At 46.8% G+C, this 14,094-nt stretch overlaps 1 protein-coding gene across 1 annotated transcript in view; it reads left to right on the top strand.

Annotated features, from left to right (window-relative positions):
- The first annotated feature begins 1,144 nt into the window (after window positions 1-1,144).
- SLC1A2 (solute carrier family 1 member 2) overlaps window positions 1,145-14,094 on the top strand; it is a 131,575-nt gene continuing 118,625 nt past the window's right edge. The window contains exon 1 of the mRNA XM_031681037.2: window positions 1,145-1,782. Within this exon, the coding sequence (XP_031536897.1) occupies window positions 1,766-1,782 (17 nt within the window). The 5' untranslated portion in view covers window positions 1,145-1,765. The remainder of the gene's footprint in view (window positions 1,783-14,094) is intronic.

Here is a 14,094-nt window from a genome sequence, read left to right as displayed (position 1 = left end):
GAATTCAGTCTTCCGAAAAGGGTCAGCACAACCTTACGAATGGAGAGCGCCTCCCCTCACCCTCCCCGGGAAGAAGACTAGGGAGGCGACGACTGAGAAAATACTGGAGCGGTGGGGCACATGGGTCCCCACCCCTCGCCCGGAGGAGCCTGGCAGGTTCTAAGTGACAGACGCGCACAGCTAACATCTTACGGGTGCGTTTATGCTTTGCACACCTCTCTCTCCAGAGAGCCTGTTTAATTCTCACCGTGGCTTTGCAAAGGGGGTTATTTTAGTCCCATTTTCCAGACGAGGAAAGTGAGGATTTCCCTCCCCACAGTCACAGAGTCGGCTGGTGGTGGAGCTGTATGTGTCTGCTGTGTCCCAGAGATAATAAAATCTGCACAGATTTCGTCATTATTATGCAAAGCCGCCGGGTAGGCTCGGACCCTCCCCTGACCGAGCCCATCTGTCTCCACGCGCCGCCCCCGGGGCACAGAAGACGACAGCGAGCAAAGCCCAGTGGGTGGAAACGCGTCCATGCCACTTGCCTCGCCATCTCTCTGCGCTTTGCCAGCCTGCGCCCCCAAGGCCAACCTCCCGCGCCTTAAAAAAAAAAAATACGGCCTCCCCAGCAGCCCGCCCGCCGACCCCAGGGAGCTGCATTAATATTAATCCTCATGCATAATTGAAGGCCAGAGATTTATTCGGGCCGCGGCGGGGGAGGGCGCGCAGCTGGGCTGTATTTCGGCCGTGCCATTCGTGTGTTTCGGCCGCTTGGGTTCGCGAGGTCTGGTACCCGGGACGTGGGAGGATGGAGTGGGTGTGCCGCCTGTGAGGATGAGCTTGGGAGTGATGTGAGCCAGAGCGAGTGTGCCAAGGAGGGAGACGGCGACAGAAAGGCATCCCAGGTCTCCGCGCTTTGCCCAGCGCGGGGTGACCTGGGGCCACACGGGTTTGAGGGAAAACAATAGCGACTCCTTAGATCCTGGGCTCCTGCCATGGGCCGCCCGGGCCTTCCCGGGAGACCAGCGGGACCTCTTTTCTTATTTGGCTAATTTATGGCGAGAGGCTGGGGGGAGGGATGGCAGAGGAGGCACGGCGTCTGGAGATGGGGGGCGAGGGGGCGGCAGTTAAAGGAGTCTCCCGAGGCGGCGGCGCTGATGATGTCAGCTCTCGACGAAAATAGAGAGGGATCGCCTGCAAATCCCCAGCTCCGGCGGGGCTAAACCTTGCAATCCCTCCCGGGCCGGCGCCGAGCCAGGGCGCAGCGGCCTCCACCGCCTCCCCCGGTGCGCACACACCCCCGCACACGCGCGCACGCACGCACACACTCCCTTGCACACCCAGGGCACACACACTGGCTGTTCTCCCCTGCCACCATCCTCCAAGCCCGCGCTCCGCCACTCGCCGCGCGGCGAGCCCCGCAGCAAACACAGGTGGCAGCGGCGGCGGCGGCACACCGTTCCCGCGCGTCCTCCCGCAGCCCCGCGGGCGGCGCTCTCTAGGGGAAGCCACCCGAACGCCCCGCCAAGCGCCACGGGGGCCGGCGGAGGGAGCGCGGAACGAGCGCGGTGGAGAGCGAAGAGGCGGCTTAGCGCCGGCTGGAGTCTCCTGCGCCCGTTGAGGCGCTAAAGGGCTTACCCAGGAGGGGGGTGGAAGGGCGGGGAGAGGCTCCCCCTTAAATACCGCTCTCGGCCGCAGTCGCGCGCTCACCTCGGCACCCACTCACTCCTCGCCCGCCGCTGCCGGATTGTGCCGAAGAGGAGGGGGCGTTCCCCAGACCATGGCATCCACCGAAGGGTGAGGGGGCTTTTCTCTGTGTTCGCAGGGAAGCGGGGGGGGGGGGGCGGGCTGGTGGCCCCCTATCCGGGATGGGAATAGAGAGACGCCTGCCCCGCGCCCCGGGGAAGGTGGCGGAGAGACGGCTTAACTGGGGGTGGGATGGTGGGGAGGAGATTGATTTTCTTTCGTAAAGCTTGCTGCTTAACCCTTTGAAGATGCGACAGACGGAGAATTGCTTTATTTTAATTAAAAAGGTTCTGTGGAGCTGTGAAAAAGAGTGACGAAAAATTCTCTTGAGCTTACTTTTGAGATTCAAAAACAACGAGGAATGGGGCGCAGTGAGAGCGGCAGACATTGCCGGGGAAGCAGCGCTCGGAGCGCGGCGCCGGCTGGAAGGTGGGGACCCGCCGGGAATGAATGAGCTGAGACCGGGGCCGGGGCGGGGCGAGGACCAGCGCGCGCGGCCTTGAATGTCAGATTTGCAGAGTCGCGGAGTAGATGCCCGGCCGACTTCGGTCTCTCCTTGTCCCTGGATGGTGGAATCTCCCTGGCCAGTTTTAAGGAAGAGTGGAAGAGATTTGGGTACTTCCCGGGAAGAGACGGGAAAATAAGTGGTTTTGGGCAGGGACAGGAGTCCCCAAACTCTAGCGAGGGGCGAGGTGGGCGGGAGCCCTGGCTTCCTGATTCTGCCCGCGGTCCTGGAGTTGCCTCCCGCCTCCTGAGACTGCAGTTGGACGGAGAATGGTCTCAGTGATAAGTAAGGGCAGCCAGTCTCTAGCAAAAGGGAGATAGGTCTGCAGGGATCTCTTGAATACTCACATCTCAAAGGTGGGGTCCAGAACAAGTCCCCGAACCAGTGTCTCCCAGAAAACTTTCCCAGCTTGGTGAAGACTCAGAAGGAATAAAAGGATTGGTTGGGGAGCTCAGCCCTTTGGCTAATTCACAACAGTGCACTAGCCACTTGCAAGAGATCAATGGATCTGTGTTAGGTGGAAATATCAGAGATTCCTCTGAGCAAAGGTGGAGAGTCCTTCGTGCTAGAACTTTCCAGAGCGTCTCTCTAATAAATTTTACCAACTCCGCAGGCTTGTTTTGGGGGAATGAACCTCGAGGTAGGAGTATAGAAAGGCTCCAAAGTCAAGTCTCTAGACTTCAACCTCTAACAAAGGGAATATATTTCTAAACTGTCTCTCTGTGTCCAAGAGAAGGAACTCATCCCTTTTCTGTCGCCTGGAGTCCTTCCAAAGAGGGGCTGGCATCTTGTGGTAGCATGAGATTACTCCTCTCTTTTTGTCCCAACGGTTCAGCAGTGTGGACCGTTTTGATTATTACTTCTCCAGAAAGATGTTTCAGAGAGATGCTTGTGTGCAAGGAGGGTGGTACACCGTGCTAACACAGATCTCTAGAATTCAATATTAAGAGCTTGTATGTCTCAACTTCAGTGTCTTTGTCTGTTTAATTAGTCTCATATTAGAACAGACATAAAGGCATTTCTGGCTGCCTTCAGGTCCCTTCTAGATCTGTGGTTGCTTGTAAAGGCTAGATTGGAAAACATCTGTGAAAGAGGTTGTTGGTGGTAGTCTTTCAAATCCTGTATCCTCATTTTGATGGCCAGATAGTATAGAGAGAGGTTAAGACCCCGAAAGAAATCCCCAAATTAAGTGTGTTTATCTCACCTTTGTCCTAAATGAGAACTGCCGAATGATTTGACACTAAATAGAGAACAGAAGTGATTATCAGTATTTTTAAAAGACTCACAGTCAATTAATGCCATATTGTGTACTGTGCATAGTTAAGGAAAGGCTAGTCAAAGGAATTTGTATTTAGGAGGTGAATGAACTGAGAAAATATCTAAAGGCTGAGGAGCAAACACAGAGCTGTGACCTGTTAACATTTCAGAGAGTAACTGATGGGCAGGTGACATTCTGAGAAGTACTTGTCTTTCCTTTCTTCTTCTCTTCCTTCCTTCCATCTTTTCTTTCAGATGCCTTTCCTGAGTACTTGTTGGGTAGATCTCACATGCTAGGTACTCTGGCGGGGATACAAAGTCATGAGTGGTCTGGGAGCTGACTCCAGTCGAGGACTTTGATTAGTAAATTGTTCATCTGGTTTATGAGATTCTCTTGCCTCTTCAGATACCTTTGGTTAATATACGTTATAAAGGGAAGTCACTAAGACTCCTCAGGCTGATTGCCTTTGTTAGCCTGTGTCTTCTAACAAGGTTGAAGCTGTTTCCTTGAAACATAACATTGCTGAGAAGGAAGCAAAAATAGCAATATAGTCACATACTGTCAATGTATGTATCTTTTATTGAAGTATACTCGGTTTACAATGTTGTGTTAGTTGCTGGTGTACAACATAGTGGTTGCTATACATATATGTATTCCTTTTCATATTCTTTTTCATTATAGGTTATTACAAGGTATTGAATATAGTTCCCTGTGCTGTACAGTAGGACCTTTTTGTCTATTTTATAGATAGTAGTTAGTTTGTATTAATTCCAAACTCCCAATTTATCCCTCCACCCTCCCCCGCCTTTCCCCTCTGGTAACCATAAGCTTGTTCTCTGTGTCTGAGCGTCTGTTTCTGTTTTGTAAATAAGCTCATTTGTGTCATTTTTTTAAGATTCACATCAATGTATGTATTTTCAATTTCTGTTTGATCCAGAATGTTTGGGGAATGGAATCGTATGACAAACTGACCATTTGAAGGTTAGCATTTATTTGGTGATATAGTTACAGTCAGTGACATATGCTGATTACCAATTTTGAAAGAATTATTAGAAACAATAGTGACATCTTATGTTTGTTTAGCACTTCACTTTCAAAGCTCATTTGTGTACATCACCACATTGAATTCTTCCAGTAACTGAAGTCAGCGGTCCAATGAGAATGGACTTAAAGAATAAAATGATATAGAATGTAATGTCATCTTTCCAGGAAGATTCCAGGACTTGGCAGAACTTTGGGGTTATCATCTGAAAATGGCAGTTATCACTGGAAAGTGTTTTAGGTATGTCTGGCTCAGGAGATTATTGGCTTTCTCTCAAACCTTTGGCATACACACCATGCAAATTGCTTTTTGGGATATTCTTATTATCAGCTTCTGCACTTGGTCATTGCCTCTGCAAAGCATATCCAAACATGGTCTGGTTATTTGATGTTTCTGATTATTTGGAATTGGGATTATTAGCATCCCTCTTCTATAAAAGTCAACAGTGGACCCTTTGGTAGTTTCCAGGCCCTGAGAGGTATTTTCCCGCAAAGCAAGGTCTAATTTGATAGTTGAGCATTCTCTTTTTCTGAGTCCTCAGACGTAGCTAGAATTACGATTTTGGTCCCTGACCCAAATTGCAAAGAGATTATAAGTACTTGGGGGCAGACTGGTAGTGTTCATTAAAGACTGAGTTATATTGGAGCACTCAGATGCCATAGAGGCAGGCATTTCAGAAATTCGTGCTGGGGGTGGGAGACAGCGAGGTCATCATGTATGTCAGGGACCCAAGGTGATCTGTCTTCTGATCAGCTCCCAGGAGCCAAGGGGTCAGAGCGAAAGCCAAGCAAGTGCGAGGGCTTGAGTTTCAATTTGACTTAGAAAGCCAGTGAAGTAGAAAACTGCTGACAGCAGAAAAACCCTGCGAGAAAGACCACTGGATTTATTATTTCAAGCAAACAAAAGCAAAACATAACAATTACCTTCTCCCGCCTCCCCTTGGGAGTGAGGCTGAGGTTGTAGGAGGAAGAGCCCATGGAGTAGACTGACTGGGAAGGGAGCAGAGGGCATGGGCTTTGGGGTCCAGAGGGGTTTGCATATTGCATGTCTCAGGCTTCGCTGCGGTTTTCATTTCTCATTTTCTCATTTTCAAGAATATAAAAATCAGCCTCCTTGGGTAAAATAAAGATGAGTGAAACTCATATGAGAAAGCCATTTCATGTTTACTGAGATCGCCTCTTGTGAGTGATTGAAAGCTTAATTCTCAAGAAATAATTTCTGAATCCAAATGAAGCTGGTGATGTGGAAAAACTGAGATGTTAAAAACCCAAACACAGTTCTACCCATCCGTATCAATGGCCACTTCTTTTCCTCTTCAGTGCAACACAATTGGGTGCTGTCTCCTTTGGCTTCAGATTTAAGGGAACTGTCACACAAGGGAAGGTCTTTAAGACATGGCGGTTCTCTGGCTGCAGAAACAAGCAATGTTTAACAGCAAAGTGCGAGATTTCTGGGTCAGTGTGCCATAAATCATACAGATCCAGGATTGCAAAACTGACAGCTTGAAGCTCAACACAGGTTAATTTCAAGGAAAATCTCGCCTCCCCACCCTTCTCCACGGCTGTATCACATGACGCCCAGATGTCTGGTTTTCCCCCTTTTGAAGCTAAACTAAATTGTTTTCCACACTGATTCTTTGCCCCCTTGGGACTGGCTCGCCTCTCAGAACAAACTGAATCTCCTCTTCATCTCAAGCACCTGCTCTACTTCTTAAAATCAAATAGGACACTGATCATTTAAAATCTTCTGGCAATAGTAGGCAGAAGAGTCACTCTCAAGATGAAATTTTCATTTTTTTTGCATTTTTCAGAACTTGTCCTCGAAGTCTGAAAAAGCTGACAAATACCACACACCACCTTGCTTGCTGCTTCTCTTCCATGCCCTTAACAGCTTGCTGGGGGCAAGCAGAATGCTTCATAGCAGGGGTTTCAGGCTACAGATTACGGCAAATCTCTTTATTTACCAGACCGTGAGCTTGCTCTCTAGTCCCTCTGCCCAACCCCACCCCCACCGCTCACCCAGCGCCAAGTCCTTGCAATGAATTAATTAAAGGAGTGTTTAAAAATATCTCATTGCTCCATCTCCACGTGCTTCATCATTGATGGGAGGCAGATGGGCTGCATATTTGTCAGTGGGATAGAAAAGGACCCGCATCTCGTTATAAATCTGTCTGGTTGGCTTCCCGTGACAGCAGAAAAGACAATGGGCCGAGCAATATTAAAGGAGAATATAGACAAAGGTAGATCCTTAAACTTTAAAAAAGAGTATCTCATCTTCTTAGTGCTTTTTTTAAAAAAAAATTGCTGTTTTTCAGCAGTGTTGATATTTATTTACTTGTCTTTCTGTGGTGTATCTATTTAATTTCTCACTTAGACGAGCAGATAGGCGGGCTGTCTGCTGATCGGCCGTCTGGTGTTTTTGGCAATCTCAGCAGCTGCTTTGGATTATAGACTCACTGAGCAAGGACTGGCCTTTAAAAATGGAATGAACTCTATTTTGGCGGCTGGATTTGCCATTCCTGGGTCCCTCTAGAATAGGTGGTGGTCCACGTTAAAGACCTTGAATGAAGTCCCTGGAGACATGGAAGGACTTGCACATCCCTGTATGTTCAAGGCTTCATTTAAATCACCGAGAGTACTTATGTTACATTTGGTCAGGAGTGCCATCTGTCACTCGCTCTTTGTAAGCTGGCACGAAACTTTCCATCACGCGCGCCTGCCATCCTGGGTTCCCAGCCGCTATGCTCGACGGATCACTGAGCTGGTGGCCAAGTTGAAAGTGGGGTGAGACCTGTCTGCCTCCCAAGCTTTGCTCATCCCACAGCACCAGATCCACAGTATTGGATGCCTGTGGATTGTATGTGGCTCCCAGGCAGATATGTTTTGGTTCACAAGGATTTTGAAAATGTTTGAATTGTTTACTTATATTTAAAAATATTCTGCCTAAAAAAAATCCTGATTCTAGCTTCTCTCAAACATTGGGAAATCTGATGACAAAGGACTTGCCCTTTTGTCTTGGTGCTATTTATTGAGAACTTATAGCCCTGCAATTTTTTTAAAGCACTTTGCATGCATTAATTGATTTAATCCCCACAATAATACAATGCACAGGGATTATCATTATCCCCATTTTATGGGTGTGAAAACTGAGGCACAAAAAGATCAAGTAACTTGCTCAAGGTTTCAGAGCTAGTGAGTGGCAAAGCCAGGCCTTAAACCCAGGCAGCCCGTCTCTGAAATCCATGGCCCCTACCACTAGACTACACTGCTTAGTCCCACAGGGCTGGGGGTCAGCTGAGGCTGAAGAACGGCTGTCCCCTGAGGCAGGGCATGTGCCTTCCAGGCTGGGCACAGCCTTTTCTGAGACCATGTGCTCATATTGCCTGCTTTACCCCCTACCTCTCTAAGGCAGCCATTGAGGGAATGAGAGCTTGGGTTCTGTCTTTTCAGGGTATGCCAGTGCCTAGCGGCTGTGGATTGGAAGACTTCTTCAAAATCCCATTTCTATGTCATGAAAAGTAATTCCAGCTACTTTTTCTTGTTAACCTCTTAATCACAACCTTCTTGTTATTTCCTTTAACTATGTTTTTAACAAAGAGTTCCTTTGTAATCACTGGTTGTCAGGACACCAGTAGCATTGTCTTACCCAGATGTGGTGCTTTGAAACAGCCCAGGGCATGACCACAGGGGTCCAATCCTTTGGAATATTGAGCCTTGGGCATGTGCTTCTTAGTGGCAAATGTAACCGAGCATTTAGCAGGCCCTGGAATTTATTCTTTTTTGAAAAAAAATTTTTAATGTGATTTGCCAAGCATGGCTGTTTAGGGTTGTGACTTAACTTACCCAGTTTCCTAAAACAGCTACTAGTCCTACCGCTTTAGGAGTGGGGCCATTGTTTTTCAATATACGCAAACAGTGATGCTGGGGATGCCTTTTAAATTGGGGAACAAATTGATCAGAGGCCATATTTCTGTGTATTTTTAAGAGTGGCACAGATTGCTGATCGTCCAGTAGGTGGCAGTAAATGTCAGTACTTTGTCCAGACAGAGGTTTGCCTCTCGTCCTTGGGGAATCGTAATTCCCACAGTATTCCATTCTCTTTTGATTCAGAAAAGTGTCTCCATCGAATATTTCCTCTGGTATTTGTGATATGATCGTCCTACATCAACAATGTTTATACATATCACCATAAACAAATATAAATAGGACCACTTATTTGAACTTATTTCGAGTCTATGTGATTATACATGTATAATTTCATTAAGTTCTCGAAAAACTCTTGGAATATTATGCTTATTTTACAGACGGAGAAACTTAAACTTAAAGATATTTTGATTTTATGCTGTTATTGGGTACCTGGGTTTTGTTTGTTTGTTTGTTTGGTCATTTAATTCTACTGTATTTCATATTATTCACATTTTGCAATTAATTCACATTTCTTTAAAATTTCACGAGCCCCCCCACCTTTGTTTGTTTGGTTTTGCTCCAGTGAGTATCTCCAGTTGTGGTCAAAGGAAACAAGATAGCCACGTGTCCCTGCAAAAAGGGATGATAAAGAATTTGAGAGGCAATGCACAAGAAGACAGCAGTGATTACAGAAAGACATTAACTTATCTTTGAACGAAGGTGTGACATTCAAAAGAAAATGCCACCATTTTTTAAAAAAAAAAGTGGGAATAAGTTTAGGTAGCTGAGAATGATGGTCAGACTCGAGCTCGGAGACAGAGGATTTCAAATAGAGGAAGCAGTGGCAGTGCATGAAGGGAGAAAACTGATAAAAGAGTGGCAGCATTCTTCCCTGTTAGGCGTCAGGCAGAGCCAACTGCTGCAGACCAAATTGTATTTTTGTTTTTATCTCAGTCTTTACTTAAAAGGACCTTTGTGATCTGATAACCAGCTTGTTAGGAAAGTGGATGGAAGGCCACGCGAACAAAGCGCAATTAGATAAACTTGTCTGGGGGCGAAATGGATGAACATCAGCAGACAGAATTCGTTTCAGACACTCTAAAGGGACTGATGGTTTCCGGGTGATGAGTTCAGCTATTAGATTTTATACTAAGATGCAACATATGGTCTGGAAAAAGTGTCAGATATAAATATTGGACTAATTTCTAAGCAGAGAATAGAGAGTAATGGAATTATAGACTGAATCTGTTCCCCTAGTGTTTTTTTTCTGAGCTTCAAAGTCATCAATCAGCAAATATTAGTAAAACCATCATAGAACAGAAGTGCTGAAGGGATCACTGATTTTTCCATCATGACTAATTGCTCACATTTCAATGGAGAACTGAGCGTGTGTAGGAGTTTCTCTCTTAGTCTGGTCATATTCAAATTTGGAATCTTTTGAAGATATTGATACACGGGGCTGAGGCATTGTTGCAGGCTGGTCCTGGGAGACACTTTGAGATGGAGTCTTGTGTGAATGAAGTTTATTGAGGGGGAGCTCCCAGCATAAATCCCTGTGGAAGAGAGAAGGGACCAAGGGTTGGCAGAAGGAGAAGTTCCAACAGCTCAACAAAGTGCTCAGCTCATCCTCCAGGAAGCTCGGTGCAGGGCTGGCCCTTCAGAATGGTCCCGAACTGAGAGGAAAGAGGCTCTCTACCATTGCATCAACCAGCCTCTGGGTCGGGCTGTGCTCAGGCAGTGGGCAGGGCCCTGGGTGAATACATGGCACAGCCTTAGAGGACTGTGTAGTTGAGGAGTGCTGTCACTTATCAGCACTCCCAGCGGCTAAGGGAATAAATCCCTCAGTCCTGAAGGGGAGGGGTGGCTGGAGGGCAGGGGAGCACAACACAGTGTCCATTATTGACCCCAAATTCAAATGTTTGAGAGAGAGTAAAATAATGGGTCCCGTTTTTTCCATCTGTATATCCGAGCCTCCACAAAGCTATCATCTGTAATAAAATACTCTACCTTAAAAGGGGTGTCAGTGGGGGAAAAGTGGGGGAAGGTGGATTGCAGTGGACCAGGCTGGGGAGAGTTAGCGGCATCACCTGCCTCTCGGTTTCAGCTGTGACCCACACAGCCCCCCGAAACAGATGACAGAGCCCTTGCCTGCACTCCAGGCCTTCTAAAGATGTCTGGTCCAGCGGCGGGACAGTTATCTCAGATTGCTGCCTAGGAAAGGGGAGTCAACTCTAGTCAGTGGAAGGGGCCAGAGAGCAACAGATAAACACCCTGGGAACCAGAGTGTAGTTACTATTGATGTTTCCCGTGTTCACGGCAGCTGTTTCTCTACTCCCACCAGTGTCGTTTCCCATGAAGTCCTTACCTTGGGAAAAGGGAGGGGCAGGTGGACTGGGTCACCCCTTTCGGGAATATCCACGACATGGGGCTCTGTGGATTTCAGAAGTCATGTATTCGGACAGCCTCTGGCCCAAGGTGTTTGTATACTGACTTTGCTCTATTCCCCTGGTAAATATTAAAATGTGTTCAGAAATGAAAGAACACCGTTGTACAGAACGCAAGGCCTTGCAGATTATATGTCTGTGGGTGTTTCCCCTTGTTTTCTCACAGCAGGTAAGACCTCGTCTGCTTTGAGACCAGGACATTGATTGTCAATGTGTTTGGGTCTTTTATTAGCAGGACCATTCAGTTCAAATGGCTCACTGTAGAGTAACAGAAGCAAAAGCAACCAACAGTGAGGCTTTCCTTTGCTTCTTTTCCTTAACTTGCTTTTAAGAGTTACACATCTGTTGTTTACAAAGGCAAGTAGAAATTGTGCCTGTTTCCAGTAATGGGGAAGGCAACACTGATTGTATTCAGTCTACATTTAGAAAATACATTTTGTACATAGAATATGTCCGCCAAGTAAAGGGGTATGAAGAATTGACTATCTACTGTCAAATAAATTATTTTCATGAGCTGTTTAAAACTTTTTGTCCTCTGGATTAGTGGCTCTTTTCCCATAGTGAAAAAATATGGCATAATTAAAAACAAACAAAAAACCCCCCAAACTTCAAATACTACAGAAAAGCATAAAGTAGAGAAGCAAAAGACTGCCTCTCACCCCAATCCTGTTCTATAGGAATACTCACTTTGGGGTATCCTTTGATACACTTTTCTGTGCCCATGTAGACAGCCTACTCTTAATATGCGAATTGTATTATCTTATACAGACGCTCCTAAAACTTGCTTTTCACTTAATACCTCTAGGTATATGTGCATGTGATACGTGTATCTCCTGTATGTATCTATATTTGATAATAGCCCATTGGTCCGCTGTATGGTTGTATAATAATTGATTTAAAACAGTCTCTGCTTGAAAGACATTCAGGTGATCTCCAAATCTTTGTTATTATTATAACAACGTTGGGTGAAATATGAATTGGAGAGGGGGATGACGCAGAGGCACAGAGACCAGTTAGGCAATGACCAGGTGGGAGATAATGGCCTGTATTAGGATACAGGGTTCCATATGCATTACCAGATTCCAAGGGTATTTAGAAGGACTCAGTGACCGAGCACATGTAGTGGGTGAACAGGAGGGAGGCATAAAACCATCTCTTGGGTTTTTAACTTAAGCAAATGGAAGTGGGGCGAGTGGGGAAGAGTGCAGAAAAGGAATTCAGGAGCCAGATGGTAAGTTTGAAGGAGAGGGTAATGATGGTTCAGCACACTGGGTTAGACTATTTCTATGGGACATCAGATGGAGATGCTTACCAAGAATTTGGGTGCGTGAGAGCCCGGGGCCTTTATGGAGGATATTTATGATCCTAGAAGTAAACAAACCAACCTAGACAGATCATGAAGCTAGAATTAAAACTGGGCTGAAGGAAGACTCCAGGGGAGCGCTCATGTCTGTAGATGGACAGAGGTGGCTCAAGGTACATAGGATGCTGAGAAGTAAGGAGGGGAGTCGGGAGAGAGCAGGTGTCTTGGAGTGGCTGACGTTGCTACAAGCTGCAGTGACATCAAGTAATGTAAGTGCTGAAAAGTGATCTTTGGATTAATCAGTTTCAAGGCCACTGCTGACCAGCACTGGAGTCAGCAAAGTGATGGCCACCGTCGCCATGTTGGTGTGGGATGAGAATGGCTGGAGAGAAAATGAATGTAACACCCCCCCCCCCCCCGAAAAGTGGTAATCACAGGGAAGCTGGGAGAGCAGGATTCCATTTTGGCTCGTTTGTTTCCGTTTCAGGATGGGGGTCCGGTAAGCAAGCATTCATATGCTAAAGAAAGGTTTGATTACTGATGGTGAGGTCTTGAGTACCCTTTGTGGAAGAAGCTGATGAAGGGAGGACTTAGAACCAGAGGGTAATTCACTGCTTGCCCTGGAGGTTCCGGCAGGCTAGGACCAGGCAGCTCTGTGAGTACCTGGCCAAAGCTTCCTGCAATCATCCCTTTTGAATCATCCCACAGCACAGAGAAGGACCACTCGGGGCAGAGGGAGGGGAAAAGTCACCTGCCTAGACTGCCAGACCCATGCAGTCAACCCTGTGATCCTTTGAGTGGTGGATGGGGCAGCGAGCTGGAGTTGGATATATTTCAGTAGTGGTTGTTATTTATTGATTTTTTGGGTCCACCTTCCATAAGCCTTTCTAAATCTCCCTAGCTGAATTTCTCCTCCTTCTCCCCTTCATCCTTCCTGTGTGTTCTTGTGTAGCTTGTGAAACTTCCTTGGACTCATTCTTGACCCCTCCTCTCGGCTCTGCATTCTCTTTGGGTAACTCCCAAATGCTCATTTCTATCACAGACCTTTTCTGCAAGCTCCAGATTCATACATCCTACCACCCAATGGACATCTCCATTTATGCAATGCACAGACATCCTGAAATGACCCTGGGTACAATGGAACTCTTGATTTTTTTTCCCTGTAGACTCATCCCTACTTCTTCCAAGGTTTCTCTAGAGATTCAAAGCCAGAAGTGTAGGTATTATTCCTGGTTTTTTTTTTTTCCTCTTCTATCAGCCCCAGCCTACAAGCTTTCTCAGTTCTGTCTCCAAAATGTACCACAGCCGTCAAATCAACCCAGGCAACTGTCATCCCCTGAAAGCTTCACAGACTCCTAACTTTCAGTTCCTCAAATAGCCCACGATCTTGCCCACCTTAGGGCCCAGTCCCTTTGTCTGGACCACCTCCTCCCCTCCACCTACACCATTCTTCCATTAGCTGGTCCCCTCTTATCCTGGAACATCCTTTAGTTCCTAGATTGAGCAACGCTTCCCAGAGAGGTCTTCTGTCATCTCTCCACTGAAAATAGGTCTCCCTTTCTTAGTCCCTACACCATCCCTCCTTTTCTGCTTCCTTCATGGCATCAGTTGCAATTTTAAAATATTTTGCTGATTTATCTTCTTGTTTGTATCTACCTCCCTCACCAGAGTGTAAGCACTCTGAGGGCATCCCCCAAGCGCCTAACGCTGTGCACTCAGGAAGCGTTTATTGACTGAATACTGATCCACCTCAGCCTGGGGATGTACAGAAGGCTTCTCAGAAGAGGTAACATTCGAGCTGAGCCTTTTCCACAGAGTTTGTCCCCATGACACTTATACAGCACTTCAGGATAACAGAGTGTACTGTGTTTCCTTGTCTGTCTGCTCACAATCCTGATATCTCTCT

This window comes from Vicugna pacos, chromosome 10 (assembly GCF_048564905.1).
Source record: "Vicugna pacos chromosome 10, VicPac4, whole genome shotgun sequence".
Taxonomy (NCBI): Eukaryota; Metazoa; Chordata; class Mammalia; order Artiodactyla; family Camelidae; genus Vicugna; species Vicugna pacos.
This window is presented reverse-complemented; position numbering and strand designations above follow the sequence as displayed.